Genomic DNA, 21,290 nt, shown 5'->3' on the forward strand with positions numbered 1-21,290 from the left:
TTTTATTCTTTATTTTGAAACAGGGTCTCATTGAGTTACAAAGGGCCTCATTAAGTAGCTGAGGCTGTCCGCGAACCTTGATCTTCCTGTCTTAGCCTCCCAAGTGCTGGGATTACAAGCGTGCGCCATCACACCCGGCTAATTAATATTGTACTTTTAATACTAATGCTGGGAACTTTTTCCCCCAAAAGACATTCTTTCATAAACATCGACATATTGAGTACATGGCCTTTGTGAGCATTTAAAGTGTTCACAGTATGCAAGGGTGGAAGGGTGACAACAGTTCCAAGTTTTTACCCCAGAGAGAGGACATTTAACACCAACTCAAACTGTAGGTTAGAGTAAACCTCACTGAAACTTTCAAAGAATGAAAGTAGTTTCTGGAAGAGATTCAGATGACTCCAGTTGAAAAGACTACTTGTTATTATATATGTTCTAGTTCTTATATTTGGTAGTGGCAGATGAAAAAAGTTCTCTGTGATTAAGTAATGTACTGATTGACAGGGTATCATGTGGATTCAATGCAAAGAGATTATCGGCTACAGAGAGCTTAAATCACCTTGCCAGTAGTAACTCCCAAAATTGTTCACTCTTGGCAGAAGTGTGCAAAAACTGAATCTTCAATTTGAATTTTAACAGAAGACTCAAATAGTTCAGTGTTTCATCTTGTGCAAAATCAGCAATACATCCTTTAAATAATAGCACTAATTTAAAAGGAACATCCAATCTTTTGGACCTGTTGAAAATTCCAAGCCTGTGTGTTTTGCTTTGTCCTGTCCACGTGGAGAGGACGGAGTATGTATGGGTGTGAGTCAGCAAAATGGAGAGGGGTGCCCCTTCCAGGGACTTGGCTGAAGGTCAATACTTATCTTTGAGCCAGTTTCCTTAAAAAAGACCAACAGATGTGGGAAAGTAGTTTTGGCACCTTTTGACAGCCTGACTTTTAGCCACTTATTCATGTACTTTATACGAATGGAGATCATCTGAGCACATCATAGAGGTAACTTTACTGTGCTCCTAGGAACACCGCCATCAACAAACGTAGACTGGAGAAAGGAAATTGAACCAAAAGAGGCAGACTCATGCCGAGAGTCTTCGAGCCCTTCACCTGCCATGGCAGCAGAGCTCTTCTTTGTTTAGTTGACTCAGTCGGACCTCTCCTGTTTGATTTTTTTATTACTTTGGTTTTGTGGAGTGTCCCAAGGCACAGTTCTTGCTGATGGAAAATGAGTGTGTTCTCCCTTATTACTATCCAAGGGTTTCCATTGGAGCCTTGGAATGGCCCATAAAGGGAGGCAGGAAAAGTCAGTCTTTGTAGGCACCAGGTTATACAAGACCGCGCAGTGTCTCACTTGCTCTTTGGGAAGGTGGCTCAGTGTTTCCGTTGCTCCTTCCTCAGGCTGGAGTGCATCGCACGCGATGCCGAGCTGGTCGATAAGTCTGTGGCAGACCTGAAGCGCCTGGGCGAGCTGATTCACAACAGCTGTGTGTCAGCGATGCAGGAATACGAAGAACAGTTGAAAGAAAATGCCAGCGAGGGTAAGTCAGCGGGGCTCCCTCAGCGATTCTCTACATCTGGGGCCCTCGGCCTGGGATTTCTGCTGCTGAAGGGAGCTCACACAGGCGATTCCCACATGTCTAATGCTTGGAGGTGTGTGCTCGGAGCTGCCTGGCCATGAGCTCAGTGCTCGGAGGTCCACATTCCTACTCCTGCATGCAGTGGATTTGCAGAAGGCATGGAGTGAGAAACAGGATGAATTGGCTTCTGTTGCATAGGGAGGGTTTTTTTTGTTTTGTTTTGTTTTTTGGTTTTTTTTTGGTGGTACTGGGGGCGGGACCCAGGGGCTTTTCTACCTCTGGGCTACACACCCATACCTATTTTATACTTTATTTGGGAACAGGGTCTCACTAAGTAGCTGAGGCTGGCTACGAACCTGTCCGATCCTCCTGTCTCAGCCTCCCAAGTGCTGGGATTATAAGCGTGTGCCACCATGCCCAGCTACATAGAGAGTTTTAATTGTTTTGAATAATATAAAGTCCTGAGGGCAAGGCTGAGTAGATGCCTCCATTTTTTCTTTCTTTTTCTTTTTTCTGGTCTGGGGATGGAACCCAGGGGCATTTGACCTCCGAGCTACACCCTCTACCCTATTTTTTATTCTTTATTTTGAAACAGGGTCTCACTGAGTTGCAAAGGGCCTCACTAAGTAGGTGAGGCTGTCTGTGAACCGCGATCCTCCGGTCTCAGCTTCCCAAACGCTGGGATTACAAGCGTGAGCCACCACGCCCATCAGATGATGCTTCCATTTTACACAAGGGTATTATGCACTGTAAACACCACTAATTATTTAGATACACATACACATATCGTTACTGATACACTTTGACAAGTACAAAGGACTTAGAGAATTAGTTGGAATAAGTAAAATACTGGATGGTTATTGTGAACGATTTTGTTTTATTGATGTTTATGCCACTGTGATTTTTGTAATTGGGTTGAGCATGTACTACATTTTGTCTTGGGCTTCAGGTGTTTTTAGAAATGTAGGGATGTTTGGAAGCGAGACCTCTAAAGTAACATTTGTTGATGGGCACCCTCCCTGGTGCAAGGTGTTGTCATCCTGCTTCTCCCGTTTCGACTGCGTGCTTTTTTTTATTCTGTGACTCTCCCACGCTAGAGGCCTCGGCCCTTTAGAGGCCTTGTTGAGCCATAATTATTAAATATTTGTTCAGGCACTGAGGCAGCCAGTGACCTGGAATTTGGTTCTACTTTTTCTTAGTTACTGACTTTGGGAAAGTTACATCTCAACTGTCTCATTGGCTAAATGGAGTAATTGGGTGACTAATAGAATAGTTCCTTACATGTAATGTGCTTGTTAGCACACTGTCTTGCAGTTTTAGGTATTATTAAGAAATAAGTATTTGTGCTTTGGAATTGTCTTTTTAGGGATATTCTTAAATTAAGAGAATAAAAAAATAATTTATTTTTTTTATTTTTTTGGTGGTACTGGGGTTCCTGGAAGCCCTTCTAACTCCGGGCTACACTCTCAGACCTATTTTATATTTTTATTTGGAAATAGGGTCTCTGAAGCCAGCCTCTGAAGCGCAATCCTCCTGTCTCTACCTCCCAAGTGCGGGGATTACAAGCATGCGCCACCACACCTGGCCAAAAATAATTTAGATATAGTTAAAGCTTTTCGGTCCTGTTTTATTTATTTAGCCACTCTGGGAATTGAACCCAGTGCCTTGTACATGAGTAAAAATTTATTTTCTCTGTTGTAAAAGAAACAAATAGCTTGAGTGGTTTGGATGATGATCTGAATAGGTACTTCTAGTACCGGGGGTGTATCTTAGTGGAACAGCCCTTGCCTAGCATTCATGAGGCCCTGGCTTTCATCAGTAGCCCTGCACAAATAACCAAGAACTGAGGCTTGGAGTATGTTTTCATAGCATCTAGAATACACCTAAAAGTAACTTTATATTTATAATGTATTTTTTTATAATTGTTTTAAATAGATAAACATGGCTCAAAAATAAAAAAAACACATATCCTCCTTCCTTCCTTCCTCCCTTCCTTCCTTCCTTCCTTCCTTCCTTCCTTCTTGCCATATTGAGGTTGAAAATCAGGGGCATTCTACCTCTGAGCTACAGCCCCAGTCCTATTTTTTATTCTTAAAATATTTTGAGTCAGGGTCTCACTAAGTTGCAGAGGACCTCACTAAATAGCTGAGGCTGGCCATGGACCTGTGATCTTCCTGTCTCAGCCTCCCAAGTACTGGGATTACCATCATGCCAGGTTTTATCATTTCTTATCTTGTTAAAAATACATATGTAAAAAAAGAACAGATAATGCCCTTTCTCTTTTAAACACAAATCCAAGTAGTGCAACAAGCCCCCTGTTCTGTACTGTTTTTGTTTGTTTCATAGTGTATTTGGAGATATTTCCTTAACAGTCGGCTTCTCCCCTCCTCCCTCTTTGGGGGCCATTTACATCCTGGATCTAGTAATTGCTTCCTCTTGGCTTTGAATAGTTAGCTCCCCTAAGCCTGGAAATGGCATTTAGCATATTTGAGTCCAGGCTGACATTTCCATTCCCAGTGTAAAATTAATGATGTTGTTTCTTAAGATGTTAATATAATTATGTATTTATCCTAAATTGTGTGCGTACATTTCCAAATAGTAGTACCAACTTTGTTATTAACATTAAGACTCCTGTTCAGCTTGGTGGCACATGGCTGTTGTAATCCTAGAACTTGGGAGACTGAGACAGGAGGATTGCAGGTTCTAGGCAGAAAAGAGGGGTTAAGAAAGTAGCTCCAGAGATGGCATATCCCTGGCCTCAATTCCCAGTATAAACAAATTAACAAATGCAAAGTTTAATTTTCTCATATGTCTTTTTGTTCTCAAAATATATCCCACTAAGAATATATAGTATTTTAGGCCGGGCGTGGTGGCGCACGCTTGTAATCCCCGCGCTTGGGAGGCAGAGACAGGAGAATCGCGCAGGTTCGAAGTCAGCCGCGCGCGCTGGCTTAGGAGACCCTGTTTCCAAATAAAAATGTAAAAATAGGTCTGGGAGTGTAGCCCGGAGGTAGAAGGGCTTCCAGGAACCCCAGTACCACCAAAAAAAAAAAAAAAAGAATATATAGTATTTTAAAACTTTTTGAAGTTTTTTTTGTGTGTGTGAAGTTGTGCTACCAACCTAATTTATAGATTCTCTTGTTTTCATTTATTTTTAATTTCCAGGGATCACTCTTCTCATTCTGATTTAACTTTGTTTATTAATTCTATAAAACATCTACATGGTTCAAAGTCAAAACTGTAAAATAAGGTACAGTTTCAGAACCTTGCTTTCATCCATATTGTATTCCTGTTCTATTTTACTCCCTTAGATCACCAGTCCTGTAGTTGTGAGTTTATTATCCTATTATTTCTTTTTGAAAATGTAAGCCCCTCTGTGTGTGTTGATGAGTATTTTCCGTAAACCAGAGAGAGCATGATGCATTCTGCGTCCTGAACTCTCGTCTTTCTGTCTCCGAGCGCTCCAGACCCCCACGTAGAGACCGTCTTTCTTTCTTTGACAATTGCCCACTATTCAATGGATGTCAGTTTATCTGTTTTATTCTCCAATTATAAATATTTGGGTTTTTTCAGTCTTCTACCATTGTAAATAAAACCACAAGTAATAAGCATGGTCTAATGAATATACTTTATTGACTCCTTGCCTGCATATTGTTTGGATAGATTTCTAGTGGGTCCTGGGGAATAATGTCTATATACCTTATTTTGTTCTTGCCAAATTCTCCTGTGCCATTTACATTACCACCAGCGATGTTTGTTAGTACCTGTCTGCAGGCCTCACAGAGTCTACTGTTAAATGTTTAGGTTTTTGCAGATAAGTGAGAAATAACATGTTACGTTTAGTTAATAAGGTTGTGTATCTCTTCTAAGGGGCAAATTGTATTTTGTTTTCTGTAAAGTATTCATATATTTTGCCTGTTTCCTATCTTTCTTCTCAAAAACAAGTGGCATTATCTTGTAGATTTCTACTTAGTCTCTGTTTAGAGTGACTGGGTTTGTTTTTTACTCCTAGGATTACTATAATTTCAAATGCAGACTAGGGTAACTTTTATGCCACCCTTTGTTTATTACTTCAAAGGTGTTAGATGTTTACATGACCCTGTATATTTTCAGTGACCATATTATGAAGATCCAATATGAATCCTCTTTTAAAACACTTGAGTTTATTTTAGCTCTGCTAATGGGACTAGTAAAAAAATCAAAGGAAAAAAACTTTCATCATTAATATAATTAAAATATTATTTTATTTATTTGTTAATTTTAGAACAAAGTAGTACAAAGTAGGAAGACCAAAATACAATTGCAGACATCGGTGTTTTTTTTTTTTTTTAAAAAAAAAACTTTAAATGCTAAAAAATGGAACTATTTAGATTTTGCTTTTTTTTATTTTTATTTTTTGGGTGGTACTGGGGGTGGAATCCAGGGGCTTTTCTACCTCCAGGCTATACTCCCAGACCTATTTTATACTTTATTTGGAAACAGGGTCTCACTAAGTTGCTGCGAGCCTCACTAAGTAGCTGAGGCTGGGCGATCCTCCTGTCTCAGCCTTCCAGGCACTGTGATTACAAGCGTGTGCCACCACGCCTGGCTTCTAGATTTTGCTTTTTAAACATTAATTCTAGACGTATAGTAACAGTGAGTCAGAGAGTATTGAGAGGGACTAAGAGTTGAGAGTTTGGTGAGTAGTGCTTTCTGTGAAACTTCAACACATTTTCACTCAAGTAATGTGAAATCTATATTCTTTAGGGAAAGGACCAGGGAAAAGGAGAGGCCCAACCATCAAGATATCTGGAGTTCAGGTTAATGTCAAATCTATTATCCAACATGAAGAAGAGTTTGAGATGTTGCATAAATCTATCCCTGTGGACCCTGAAGAAAAAAAAAAGTGAGTGTGTTTTGTGATGCGCTGCTGGTAGCTAAACGTGGGCCGAGGTTCCAGTCCTGTGCAGTGTGTAGTTGTGTAGTTGTGTAGTTGTGTAGCGCTTTTCATCAGCTTCGCTAACAAATCGGGCCTCTCCAGTCACGCCCTCTCCTGTCGTGTCTCTCCTAGATACTGCCTGTCCTGCCGCGTGAAAGCTGCACACTTTGACGTCGAGTGGGGAGTGGAAGATGACTCTCGCCTGCTGCTAGGAATTTATGAACATGGCTATGGGAACTGGGAGTTGATTAAGACAGACCCAGAGCTGAAGCTCACCGACAAAGTAAGGAACTACGACGCTAGAGATTTCCAGACTCACTGTGTAATGCTCGTATTTATTACTGATTTTTACCTACTTTTGAGAAGGGGGGATCAAATTGGGTAATAGTATAATAGGAAATTTCTGGGATTTCTTTTATCCTTGGAAATATTACCGTCTCTGGTGGACTGTGGCACTCTTTCATAGATGATGTTAAGGAGAAAACAATAGGTCAAATTTTGGGGAAATTATAAAAGAAATCTTAAAATTCTGATATTTATTAATAGGCCAAATCTCATTACAACTAATACCAGGCTACATTTATTCATAATAACAACATTCTTGGGCCTTTGCTGCTGGCCCTTTTACTTGAAAGCATATTGAAAACAACCATATTTCAGTTCTATGCACAAAGAATGAATGTCACCTTGGTATTTTTTGTAGTGGAATTAAGCTTTAACAGTACTTTTCCCACAAAATCGAGCCTCCCACCCTATCTGTTGCAAGTAACAAGGCCAAGTTTAGCACTATGGTCAAGGACAAGCCGCCTGATTCAAATTTGAGTAGGATTTGCCCCATGTCACGCTCCGAGCAGGGCTTTTCCTGGCACCTCAGCAGTGCTCCTCCCATCCGGGTTTTAGGAGGGTGACAGCACCCTGTCTTAAGCACGGAGACCAATCCAGTCTGGCCTACGAGGTCCAACTGTGTTGCAGGGAACAGATCATGTCCTGGCATAGCTCACTGCTCTCCGGCAATGCTCTAAGAAGCATTTTCAATCTAAAACAAAGCTTTGACCTAGCTCCAGGGATTCCCTGCTCCTGGAAGGAGGAAATCCACGACGGCTGGGATGCTCTAGCAGACGAAGCCACAAGCCCCTCCTACCTGAGTTGTTCTACCCTGTTAACAGCACAGGTAGGAGCCAGTGGGAGCTGGATTTCTCCATCCCATTTTGTCAAATGAGAACGGCTCATGAGGGATGTTCAGTGACTGGGAGCCACGGACATGAGATAGGATCTGAGGCCTTTTCTGTGTTTTGGGTGGTTGGGGAGGGAAAGGACTGTGCTGAGTTCTTGTCATCTCTGTTTATCCTGATCCACTAACCGGGACGTGGGTGGTGGCGGGTGCTTCTTTTCCTTTCCTGTTGAAGATTTTGCCTGTGGAGACAGACAAAAAGCCTCAGGGGAAGCAGCTACAGACCCGAGCGGACTACTTGCTGAAGCTGCTCAGGAAGGGTCTGGAGAAGAAGGGGGCCGTGACAGGCGGGGAAGAGGTGAGTGCGCTGCTGGCTGGGTGTCCTTCCGGGGCTGAGGCTCCAGCCCCGCACGGCCAGGTGGGATAGGATTGCCCAGACCAGGACCTTTTCGTGGTCGGGTCCTGCGTGTGAGCTTCCATGATGACAGTTTGGTTGGTAGCCATAGAAACGGATGTTTAATAATTGACCAAACCCATTCTCCTCAAATAATGCCTCAAATTAATCCCGGCTCTCCCCAGTGCCACTAGTCCAGATGTATTGTTACTGTCTCCTGTTCCTGCTTCCCCAGTTTCGGAACATGGTTCCAGTTACTGTATTGAATACCAGAGGGTATGCCCACTGCTGACTCTCACTGAGTTCATGTAATAATGAATCCCAGGAGTAAAATAGACAATTAGATTCCAAAGTTGAATTCCAGGAACTGAACTTCACTTATCAAACCCTTACTTGTTCAATGGAAAATACCAACTAAATTGCTAGTGAATTAATCTGAACTTTATCTACTTTTATTTCCCCAATTTATTTCACTTCAGGCCTTGAAAGATAGGGAGTCACGAGTAGGTGACTTATACATAGGCACTGTAAGTTATATCCTGTACTTGAGCCCCTGCAAGTGCAAGATCCTTAAGTGCTCTTACAGCTACGTCATTTGTGTTAGTTTCTTTGTATTATAAGTAAAACAAAATTTTAGGGGGAAAATCATACCTTATTCTTTTTCATGTAGTAGTTTAAGTATGTAGTATGTTGTTTGCCAAATAATATGGTGAATACATAATGTATCGTGTTTAAGTTCCATAGAGACATATTTTAGATTACTATGTTATACTTGATTGAGTAGATAAATAATATTTTAACCTTTTCCTTATTTTTAGATAATAGTGTGTTTCCAGGGGATTTTTAGTGTTAATATTATCATCTTTAAAAAGGATTATTATTTATTATTATTATTATTATTATTATTATTATTATTATTTGCGGCCCTAGGAGTGGAACCAGGGGCATTTGACCTCTGAGCTACACCCCCTGCCCTATTTCTAATTCTTTATTTTGAAAGAGGGTCTCACTAAGTTGTGGAGGGCCTCACTAAGTAGCTGAGGTTTTCCGTGAACTGTGATCCTCCGGTCTCAGCTTCCTGAATGCTGTGTGCGCCACCGTGCCTGGCTGAAATAGGTTATTTTTTAATTGTACCTTTGTATATAAGGTTTTTCCTCCGCTTTATTTTTGTTTGAATTTTATCTTTAGTATGAATTTCAAAAACAATGGAATCAACAGGTTCAAGGAATATAGACTTTTTATATGGTATTGAATATGTGTAAGATTCATGGGGATTTTTGTTTGTTTCATTTTTGTTTTTAGGTACAATTGGTTGCACTCTTGATTTCCTTTTCTTTTTATTTGTTGTTGTTGTTTTGGGGGGTACTAGAGATTGAACCCAAGTTATACCCCCAGCCCTGTTTTTTATTCTTTATTTTGAAACAGGATCTCACTAAGTTTCAGAGGGCCTCACGAAGTAGCTGAGGCTGGCCATGAACTTGTGATCTTCCTGTCTCAGCCTCCCAAGTACTGGGATGATAAGTGTGCACCACCACGCCTGGCTGAATTTTTTTGTTTAAATTATATAGCTGCTGCTGCTTCAAAGGACCAAATATCATGTGTTGTGCTTTTGAGTGACTTGATTTGCAGTTTTGTCATCATTTCCTTTCCAGGCCAAATTAAAGAAGCGAAAGCCTCGAGTCAAGAAGGAGAACAAAGCGCCTCGGCTGAAGGATGAGCATGGGCTGGAGCTTTCATCTCCCAGACACTCAGACAACCCATCAGAAGAGGGAGAGGTCAAGGTAGGAGGCTGGCTTCTCTTGGGTTGCTGCTACTATGACTATCGCTATCATTGGCTCTGTTTATTTTGTCACCTGGCATAAAACAATGTGATGTGCTGGATTTACTTGTAGATAGATAAAATGAAATAAAGTATGTGCATCTCTGCTTAACTTTTTGGAGAGGAATATATTTGAGTCAGCAGTTGCAAATTCATACTTTATGGAACTAAATGAATGGAACCATGCATGTTGAAATGATAAGTGCCAACTTGGCCTCATTTTGGGGAGTGAGAGGGCATGGTGGGGACTGTGGTTAACCAGAGAGCCCATGCGTAATGTAAAGGGGCAGCTACCACACAATTTAGGTGTTTACGGGTCCAAGCAAAACTTCCACGGAGTTGTGGGCCCAAGGCCTGCCAGTTTGTAACCTAAGGTCTGAGCGAAGTGAAAAGTAAACTGGACTTAGTGTGTTTCAGTGAGTGACAACTTTATGGGGTTTTAGAATGTTGCTATTACAGTGTATTCTTTTGATATTGGCTCCAAGAGGGTCAGTAGTTGAGTTCGGAAACTAGTATGGATTTGAGTCTGCATACTGTAATTTAGATGCTAGCAATTTCATCAGTTACTGGTCGACTGTGGACAGGTATACAGTCTCTTCTGTCCACAGATAGTCGGTGAAGTTAGAATGATAATGGCTTTTATTTTTTTTTCGCCTGCTGCCAGGGATTGACATAGGGGCCTCAAAGGTGCTAGGCAGATGCTCTACCCCTGAGCTCCACCCGCTGTCTGATAATGTCTGTCTTAAGGACTTGCGACAAGAGTGAAAGGAATTCAGTGAGAGGATCTGAGTAAAGAGCCTCCGCCGGCACAGGCCTGACTGATTACCAGCAGGTCGTTAGGACTTGCTGAGTGAGTGCTGGAGGCTCTGGGTGAAAGCTCCTTCCAAGCACAGGCACAGTGGAGCCACTAGCGACCGTGCTGCTTTCTCCAGGATGTTGAAGGAGTATAAACTTCATTGCAAAACTTCAAAACTTCATAGCCCTGTTTGTTTCCTAGGATGATGGCTTAGAAAAAAGCCCAATGAAGAAAAAACAGAAGAAGAAAGAGAACAAGGAGAATAAGGAAAAGCAGATGAGTTCTAGGAGAGACAAAGAAGGGGAGAAAGAACAGAAGGCAAAGGAGAAGAAGGAGAAGGTACCAGTGCCACGCTCTCCCTCTGCCGCCTGGAGGGCCCAGAGCAGCCGTGCGTTAGGAGGCCCTGGGAGACGGGCTTGCACTGCTTAGCGGGAGAGGGAGGAGCTGTGCAAGTCGGGGTTCTCGACTACAGAGGGTCTTCACTTTATCTTTCATTACGGATTTCAGGGAGGGGGAGTTTGAGATAGAACCGGTGAGAGTCTGCATTAGTAGGCAGCGTTATATAATCATCATATTGGAAATGTTTTGTTCATCCCAAACCACAAAATTGGTATAGTATCGCACGAGCGCCTGCCGGCTTCTGAAAAAAATGTTTTGTGATCAGGCCTCAGCCATTGCTTAAACATATATACAAATAACTGCCAGAGTTCTACCATCCAGTGGTAACTCTTGATTTCTTGATGAGTACTTTTGAAATTTTCCTCCTAGGCATATAAGTACAAATAAAAAAGTCAAATGTGACCAGTGGCTAGCCTTTTTTCCCCACTTAGTGGTAAACAACTTTCCAAGTGAATAAGTAAGGGTTAAACATCATTTTTAATCATGGGAAGGATTGTATTTGCTGTAATGGATTGATGCAATTCAAATCCCCCATGTTGAAACCGCTTTCCAGTTTTTTTTTTTTTTTTGGGGGGGGGTGGTACTGGGGTTCCTGGAAGCCCTTCTACCTCCGGGCTACACTCCCAGACCTATTTTTACATTTTTATTTGGAAACAGGGTCTCCTAAGCCAGCGCGCGCAGCTGGCTTCGAACCTGCGAGATCCTCCCGTCTCTGCCTCCCAAGCGCGGGGATTACAAGCGTGTGCCACCACGCCCGGCCGCTTTCCAGTTTTTAAGGTTGTAACTCACACTCTGACCAGTATGTTTACGTTTGTCCTCCTGCAGAAAGACATTCTTTTTTTAAAGTGAAATGTTTTAACAATAAAAGCATGAGAACAGTTTAGCAAACATCTGTTATCTGTTGCTCAGATATTACGACTGTTCACATTTTTCTTTCATTTACTCAAATGGTGTGTTTTGGTTAATGTATTTGTGTTCTGTGGATGCGTCAGCCGCTGAAGCGGTCCCCATTATGTTTCCTGATACGTTACTCTTCTTCCCCATTTTGTCTTCATAAACACTACTCGGATGTTGGTATGACACCTTCCTAGTGTGATTTTATACTTATACTACATGTTATATACACTTTATATAACCACAAATAAAACAAGCCGGGCATGTAATCCCAGCGCTTGGGAAGCTGAGACAGGAGGATCACACAGATTTGAAGCCAGCCTCAGCAACTTAGTGAGACCCTCTTTCCAAATTAAGTATAAAATAGGTTTGGGTGTGTAGCCTGGAGGTAGAAAAGTTCCTGGGTTCCACACCCAGTGCCACAAAAAAAGAAAGAAAGAAAGAAAGAAAGAAAGAAAGAAAGAAGAGAGAGAGAGAGAGAGAAAGAAGAGAAAGAAAACTATAATAAAATGTACTGTACACTTTATATTTGTAAGTGTTCTGATGTGAAACCATGATATATGTGTTGATATAGTATACAGTTGATACTGTGATACATTTTATTCTATGTAATGTCTGAGATTTATCCATGATGATAAATGCAAATTTCAGTCATTTACAATAATTTAGTTAATAACAGCTTACAAAGAAAGGGTAGGCTGTGGATAAAACTTGTTACATGATATTCCAGAAGAGCTTTGCCAGTGTCCAATTTTAACCTTTCGATGACATTTTTTTTTTTTTTCATTTTCTGGATGAGAGAGAATAGAAGCCCCAAAATAGCATTGATGAAATTGAAGTTATGATTAGGTGGCTTTAGAGAAAGCAGTGGGAATACTGTATGACTAAGTTATTAATTTTGTATGTTTGTGTAAACGGAAGCCTTCCTATCTCCCCACTGTAGTAATGTAGCACAGGTGACGTCCACGTTGCAAGGCAGGATTGTGTAAATGACGACTCTTTGTCACTCTTTTTTAAAAGCCTAAAGGTGGTGATGCCAAATCTTCAAGTAAATCAAAGCGATCTCAGGGTCCTGTCCATATTACTGCAGGAAGTGAACCTGTCCCCATCGGCGAGGATGAGGATGATGACCTGGACCAGGAGACCTTCAGCATCGTAAGTTGCCAAGTGGAGGGATGCTGGTGTGTGAGCCACAGTGCTCCTGTGGCTCTGCCCGGAGCTTCAGTGGATGCAGACGTTTGTACATTACTTCCGAAAAACATTGCTTATGGTGTCTGAAGAGCATGTGTTATGAACCAGGTTGGCCCAAAGTGATTTTTTACATAATTTCTAGTGAGGAAAAAAATCCAGGGGCTGCATTTCATATCTTATGCTTCTACTTCAAGAATGAATGCTTTCTGTCTGCCATCACTCAGAGCTATGAAGTTGTTTATCTTTGTAGACTTGTAGACTTGTAGATTTGTGTAGAAGACTACACAAATCATGCTGGTGCTACTACAGCGGGCTGTGGAGGAGAGATAGCAGATACCATGGAGATGCTGTGGGAAGAGGCTTTGAAAGCTAGCCACATGCCAGCAAGGCTTAAGGAAGTGATGTTTGAATTGTGTTCTGAAGGAAGAGTGACAGTGCAAGAAGAGGGGAGGGAAGGACGCAGCAGTGCTAGGCTGTAGCTCACACAGGAACACATTGCAGGATCTTGCGGTGCTTGTGAGAGGCGACAGAGGCCTCTGTGGGGCCAGGCCAGCTGGTGCAGTGTATGTGGCAGTGGTGAGCATGCTGGAGCTTCTGGCTTCCATGCTTTGGGGCTAAGGGCTAAGGCACAACCCAGGAAATGCAGCTCTCTTTCCTAATAGGAGGTTGGGAAAACAATGGGCCAGAATATGCATGGACCAGGTCTTGCCTGAGATTGGATAAGGCCAGTGCGTCTCCAGGGCCCTCCACCCTTGGTGAAGCTGCGTGCATGGATTTCACTGTGCTGTAATCCTGGATGCCCTCCACATCTCTGTGGTCTCCTCTGCCCAAACTCCCACCAGTCCCAGTTCCCTGGAGCAGCTGTAATCTTCTGACTCTGAAAGGGCTTCTGCCTGTAGCAGCAGATGACATGCTGACCCTGGGCTGTGAGGCAGTCTCTCTCTCAGCTTCTTTTTCTTGATTTTCTAAAACCTACATGCATAGGTGCACATAGTATATATAATGTATAAGGTATTAATATATATTATGTTTGTGAGCCCTCTGAAGGCATATGTTTTATATAAAGTCTGCTTAAATACTATAGGTATAGCAGTAAATGAGTGAATTGAATAAATGCATAGATATATAGCCAGCTCTCTGATCTCTATTTCAGTTCTTCCTTAGCCCACTGTTGTTAAGAGAAAATAATATCTGATGCTTCTGTAGCATCATTTTAAAAATGCTTTTATAGGTAGGTGTGTGACATTTACCTATAGTCCTAGATGGTGAGAGGCTGAGGCAGGAGGTTCACCTGAGCCCAGGAAGTCAAGGTCACCCTGAGTAACTTAGCAAGATTTTATCTCTAAAAGTAAATAAGGTACACAGTGCTTTTACATAGAGTCTCATTTAATCTTATTTTTATATTATAAAATCTTAAAAAGTACAGACAAATTTCAGGAACATAATAGGCATTATAGAGACACTATGAAGCTTTGTTAAATATGAAAAATTTAAGAATCAGTATAAACTTGAAGGCCTTGTGTTTCTCTCAACCCATGCTCTTCTCCCTCAGAAGAACCCATGATTCTGGATTTGATAATTAGGCGTTATGTGTGTGGTTTTAGAGCTTTACTACTACTGTGTGTGTGTGTGTGTGTGTGTGTGTGTGTGTGTGTGTGTGTGTGTGTGTGTTACTGGGGATGGAACCCAGGGGCATTCTACCTCCAAGCTATACCCCTAGCCTTATTTTTTAATTCTTTATTTTGTAATAGGGCCTCAATGAGTTACAAAGGGCCTCACTAAGTAGCTGAGGCTGGTGGTGAACCTTGATCCTTCTGTCTCAGCCTCCACAGTGCTGGGATTGCAGGCGTGCCATGCCCAGCTGTTTTATCACTTCATGTCTGTAAGGAGTATAGTATCTCACATAAAGAGCCAGGCACTGTTTGTGTGCATTATGTATAATTTCTGTATAATGGGCACAGAGGTAGGTTCTTATCCTCCATTTTAGGTATTAAAGAATAAGGTGAGGGAAACCAGGCATGGTGGTGCACACTTAGAATTCTAGTACTGGGGAGGCTGATTGTGCAAGTTCCAGTCCAGCCTAAGCAACTCTGTTTCAAAATAAAAAGGGTTGAGGGTATAGTTCAAAGGTAAAAGGCATCTGGGTTTTAGTCCCCATACCAAAAAAAAAAAAAAAAAAAAAGGCGAAGAAGCCGGGCGTGGTGACGCATGCTTGTAATCCCCACATTTGGGAGGCGGAGACAGGAGGATTGCGGAGGTTCAAAGCCAGCCGCGCTGGCTTAGGAGACCCTGTTTCCAAATTAAGAAAAATATAAAAAATAGATCTGGGAGTGTAGCCCGGAGGTAGAAGGGTTTCCAGGAACCCCAGTACCACCAAAAATAAATAAATAAATAAGGTGAAGAAGTTGAATAACAAGCATGTCTTGTGTCGCCCAGCCAAGAGAAGAGAATGGAGTTTTGTCCCAAGCAGCTTGGCATGGAAGCACGGGTTCTTAAACACTGTACCACAGTCTCCCGTGTACCCACAAACAACATATAGTACTGCTTTCCTGTGTTTAAACTATGTAAATGATGCACTCTTTCTATGATATAACTTCCGCCCCGCCCTACAGTTTTGAGATTTAACCATGTTTTCAATCATGGCTCTAATTTAAATGTCATCTTTCTCTATTTTATCATTCCATAGTCCAGTCTTTCCCATGATGATGGAGGTCAAGTTTTCCAAGTGTTTACCAATAAAGGCTCTGGGGTGAAGTCGCTACAGATATCTCTTTACACGCATGAAGTTGCTCTAGGGTGCGTGGCTGGAGAGAAAGACCAGGTCTCTCCCTGGCATATCTGCCACCACTACATTAAACATGAAATATTGCCGAATTACTCTTCGAAACAGTTGTAGAGATCTGCACTCCTTACAGTGATGAATTTGAGCTCTGATTGCTTTCCCTCTAGGAAATAGTTGAATATTTCTGCCTGTAGTTTTTGCCTTTCTGCGAGCCAAATGGTGGTGCAGCTGAGCATTTATTAGGCGCTCGTGTTTCCAGTGAATTACCTGTTCATATCATTTGACTATTTGGGGTAGTTTACCTTTCTTACTTTTTCTATAAGAATTTTATATATGTGTGTGTGTCTTGATTATTACGGTCATTTATATGCACCTTCCAGCTTGTGTCATGTCATTTTAAGTCTTTTTTTTCTCCCCCTTTTTGTGGTCCCTGGAGATCCAAGTCAGAGCCTTGTGCATGTTAGGCAAATACTCTACCACTGAGCTGTGCCTCCAGACCCCTGAGTTCTATTTTAAAATTTTTTTAGTTGAAAAAAATGTCTAGATCATAAGTGTATAGGTGTAGGAGTTACCGCAAAGCAATGGAGGTTTTAGGGTTTTCAGAATGCTGAAGCTGTATGGAACAAGTGGGCTGTCTTTTCCCCAGTGAGAAGCAGGGGCCTGGTAAACAAAGGGGAAGCCTTATGTCTCTTCTCTTTTTCCCTGTTCCAGTGTAAGGAGAGGATGAGGCCGGTCAAAAAGGCACTGAAACAGCTGGACAAACCTGACAAGGGACTCAATGTGCAAGAACAGCTGGAACACACCCGGAACTGCCTGCTCAAAATTGGAGACCGGATAGCTGAGTGCCTTAAAGCCTACTCTGACCAGGAGCACATCAAACTCTGGAGAAGGTAACTCACCTTGGCCTTGAGTTTGTCCAGTTTGCTTTGACAGAGTATGTGGTGGGTCTTTGTGTAACAGAGTAGGCAAAAGTATTTAACAGAGCAGTATGAAAGTACTTTTCTTAACAGAATTTATCTGTTGGAAATATGTCTGCAGGCTTCTACTTCTTTTTCACAGAATAGGCCATTTCACCAAGACCTGCCTTTTAAAGCGGGCGAGATGATGTAATTAATGTATTTTATAAGAAGGGCACTGAATTTGCTGGCCTATTCTCAGAATTTAGACTCTTTAAATCAGAAAGAGATAGAGACCTTTTAGTGTAACTATTTTACTCATCTCAGATTGATATTCAGATATTATTCCATTTACTCTAACTAATTGGATGGTTCTTTACCAACCAGTGAGGTTGAAATGAAGGGCAAGACCACAAGAACTATCAGCTGTTTGTTAAGAAGACTGAAGGTCTTTGTACGAGGCCTTAGAAATGAAGGTGTGTCCTGCCGCAGCACCTTTTCCAGCTAGAGAACTTGTACGAGTGCTTTGTCAATGGCTTGGTGAAACAGCTTGTTAGCAAGCTGGAGATGGCATGAGGGCCTTTTCCCACGCGTTGTGCCTCCCTGGGCCTCTCTTTCCCAACCCTTGTTTATTGTATCATTTCCTGCCATCTGGAATGCCATGCTAGGCTGAGTGTGACTGATTGGTGCAAGGAGTCACTGAAAGGCCTCGGGAAGAAATGCCAGGCTCAGAGGATGGCCAGGAGGGAGGGAGGGCAGCAGCGCAGCGATGGCCCATGAGTGCCGGCCCCAGCAGCTGGTCGTGAAGGCGCAGTGTGTGGCAGGGTCCAGAAAGGAGAAAGGTAGAGGAAGACCTACAGATGCCATTGCTGTGAGTGAGAGTTTGCAACTATTGATAGAATCTGTGTCTAAGACTCCTCAGTCAAACTCTCACAAAAGCACATAAAAAGGTATTATATCGCTGGGCGTGGTGACGCATGCTTGTAATCCCCATGCTTGGGAGGCGGAGACAGGAGGATTGAGCAGGTTCGAAGCCAGCTGGGCTGGCTTAAGAGACCCTGCTTCCAAATTTTAAAAAAAAGGATAAAATAGGTCTGGGAGTGTAGCCCGGAGGTAGAAGGGCTTCCAGAAACCCCAGTACCACCATCACCAAAAAAAAAGATATATCTGTAACTTAATTTCTGTACTTGGAGAATATTCCACAGCAGAATCCAACTACATGTTGTCCATAAGGAGAATAAAGAGTTCATTCCAATTTTTGTTTTTTAAATTATATATATTTGTAGCTGGGGATTGAACCCAGGGACATTCTACGTTCAAGCTACATGCCCCAGCCTTTTATATTTTATCTTATTTATTTATTTATTTATCTATTTATTTATTCTAACTTGGAAACAGGATGCTGAGGGTCTTCCTGAATTGCTGAGGCAGCCCTCAAATCTGCTATACTTCTGTCTCAGCCTCCCAAGTACAAGGATTACAGGCATGTGTTACTACACCTAGCTTCATTCTCTAATTTAGCAAGACTGTTAATTATTATTATTATTTTTTTAGGAACCTGTGGATTTTTGTTTCCAAGTTTACAGAATTTGATGCTCGGAAGCTACATAAGTTATACAAGATGGCTCATAAGAAAAGATCTCAAGAAGAGGAGGTAAAGTACCAAATGTATCCCAATTCATACAAACAAAATTCCACATAAAAATGTCTTAGCCAGTGTTTTCCTGGGCAGGTGGTCCTGGGATCCTGAGGGTTGGTGGTACTAGGAAGGTCACTGGCTCTTTCCCTCGCTCTAGAGCTGGAGGTGCAGGTCCAAGCAGGTGACGAGAGCTGTGCACCAGGCGTGTGCCTCGCAGCCCTCCTGTCCCGTGCAGCGTGCTCTTTCCCTGCCTCAGCTGCCGTTTCTCAGGGTACTCCTCCCTAGTCACACCGCGCTGCTCACTGGGCCAGACCATGCTTTGAAGTGTAGACCATGATTCACCAGCCTGCGTTCTTACGTCCTGGAGCCAGCCATTCACCAGCCTTTTCTTGCTCCCTATGCACGTGACTTACAGTAGCTTGTAAATGTGGCTCCTAATAGGTAACAGGATTGTGAGCAGGAGTATGATTTTTTCCTGTTCTTTTCTGGGCCATGTACATGGTGTTTTTCCAGCCTCTATGTGTAGAAGGGTCATAAATGCTTACTTGTGCCTAGAAGCTGCCCCCCACCCCTCTTGGAGCGGGTGCAGAGGTGGTTTGGCTCCTGCCGCAGAGTCAGCCTCCCGTGTATCTGCCGATTCAACACATGGAGTCTCCCCACACCAGCCCTCTAGAGCCAGTCTGTGAACGTTCAACCATCTCACTCGTGGGTCAGCTCTGTGAAGGCAGAGCTCTGGCCGCCCTGGTCCAGTGTGTCGTCCTCAGTGCCCGGGATGCTGCCAGGGGCCCGAGAAGTAATGTCCTCAAGTCACTTGCAGTCTATTTTACACAGCCGAGTAGTATACAGCAGGAACAGACTAATGCTGTGGAGTGTTAGTGTAAATCTTAAGTATTATGAAAAGTCTGTGAAAGAAGAGTCAGGTGTGGCCTCAGAAGGGAATAAAAGGGTTAGGGAAGGCCTTTGTGCAGAATCAAAAGTTAGGATAAGGCTCTGAAGATCTAATGATAAAGGGCTGCATTAATATCAGAGCTACTGTAAGTTCAATAACAAAAATTGTGATATCCAGTGGGGGTGTATATTGTCACACTTTCTGGAGGATAGTTCAGCAAAATTTATCAGAAGTACTAGTCTGCTTCTAATAATTTAGTTTAAGGGGATAATTAAGGATTTAAACATGTTTAGGGGCCAGGTGTGGTGGCGCACACTTGTAATCCCCGCGCTTGGGAGGCGGAGACAGGAAGGTCACGCTGGTTCGAAGCCAGCCTCGCTGGCTTAAGAGACCCTGTTTCCAAATAAAAAAAATACAAAATAGGTCTGGGAGTGTAGCCCTGAGGTAGAAGGGCTTCCAGGAACCCCAGTGTCACCAAAAAAAAAAAAAAAAAAAAAAAAACCAAACATGTTTAGGGTGGAAATGATTCAGCAGTCCAACAATAAGAAATAGGTTAAGTAGATCATGATATATCCATATTAGGAAGTACTATTCAACCACTGAATATTATAATGTGCAAATAAATACATGGGAAGATTTTTACAACATAAGTGAAAAAAAATTTTGTCTTATAATCTCTAAAAACATAGAGAAAGCTTAGAAAGATATGGACCAAATTAATTATTAGCAGTTATTCTCCTTGGTGGTTAGATTTGACATATTTCTTTTTTGCTTTGATATTCTAATATTGAGCGTTTTACTTGTGTGGCAAAGGACTGAAGTTCCTCCATCGTTGAGATGTTTAGCTTGATGACTTTGCTTTCGGAACTAAATCCCACCCACATTCGGGGTTGCTTGTGGCTAGTCTTGGACAGGTTTCTGTGCTGGTTGTGCGTGGAGCAGGATGTTCCCCTGAGAGTGCTGGTGGCCTGGCTGCTTTTTCCCAGCCATGGACGGGGTCGTCGAGCAGTCCTTGCATGCCTTCATGGGCACTTGCCAGTGGAGGTTGATTTTCTTGCAGTGACCTGGTAGACAGACACGGCAGCTGCATCATTGGTTAGGCTGTTGATGCTCTTGAGAACCCAGTGGAATTTGTGAGCATTTATCAAAAAGAAAGTAAATGGCAGGTCAAGAAGGACAAGAGTAAATTAATGTGATGATCTATAGTCTCCTCTCAGGAATTAAGCCTGGAATCTTAAGCTGTTCTGGTTCCTTTTTACTTTATAGGAACAAAAGAAGAAAGAGGACATGATTGGTGGCAAGAAACCATTTCGACCAGAAGCTTCAGGCTCAAGCCGGGATTCTCTGATCTCTCAGTCCCATACCTCACATCACCTCCACCCTCAGAAGCCTCATTTGCCTGCCTCCCATGGCCCCCAGATGCATGGACACCCAAGAGATAACTACAATCACCCCAACAAGAGACACTTTAGTAATGCAGGTAGGCTGTTGAGTGGAGTTTTAAAAGAGGTGCTAAAATCCTCAGTCATTTCATTTTCCAAAGACCGCAGCTGGACCTTGGTGCTTTATTCTCCATGACTTCATTGTCCTCTCTTTTCTTGATGAGATAAAGCATGAAATAATGATCCAAAAGATGTATTCCAACTTTAAATAGAGAAGAACATAGCTACAACAAACAAGACAAATGGTAGATTTAGGGAAAAGTTTATATTCCTATTACAGGTAAATGGTTAAAACTGCTAATACTGAAAGAATCTTTATAAGTTGCGAACAAAAAGATAACCAAATAGTAAACTGGGCAAAAGACAATCAACAGAGTGAAGAGACAACCTACGTAATGAGAGGAAATACTCAGAAACCGAACCTCCACTGGAGGGTGGAAGGAATTCAACCTAATAGCAAGAGAGCACCCTGATTAGAACAT

The 21,290-nt window shown here is 42.3% G+C and overlaps 1 protein-coding gene across 1 annotated transcript in view; it reads left to right on the forward strand.

Moving 5' to 3' along the window:
• The window catches only part of CHD2 (chromodomain helicase DNA binding protein 2), a gene marked incomplete at both ends in the record, with an annotated part of 111,875 nt that overhangs the window by 78,391 nt on the left and 12,194 nt on the right, over window positions 1-21,290 (forward strand). The window contains 10 exons of the mRNA XM_080692751.1: window positions 1,400-1,539; window positions 6,325-6,463; window positions 6,629-6,779; window positions 7,903-8,025; window positions 9,714-9,842; window positions 10,878-11,015; window positions 12,990-13,124; window positions 16,654-16,832; window positions 18,393-18,492; window positions 20,633-20,846. Coding sequence (XP_080548877.1) covers window positions 1,400-1,539; window positions 6,325-6,463; window positions 6,629-6,779; window positions 7,903-8,025; window positions 9,714-9,842; window positions 10,878-11,015; window positions 12,990-13,124; window positions 16,654-16,832; window positions 18,393-18,492; window positions 20,633-20,846 — 1,448 coding nt within the window. The remainder of the gene's footprint in view (window positions 1-1,399; window positions 1,540-6,324; window positions 6,464-6,628; window positions 6,780-7,902; window positions 8,026-9,713; window positions 9,843-10,877; window positions 11,016-12,989; window positions 13,125-16,653; window positions 16,833-18,392; window positions 18,493-20,632; window positions 20,847-21,290) is intronic.

This window comes from Muscardinus avellanarius (genome assembly GCF_963383645.1).
Source record: "Muscardinus avellanarius genome assembly, chromosome: 3".
NCBI classification, from domain to species: Eukaryota; Metazoa; Chordata; class Mammalia; order Rodentia; family Gliridae; genus Muscardinus; species Muscardinus avellanarius.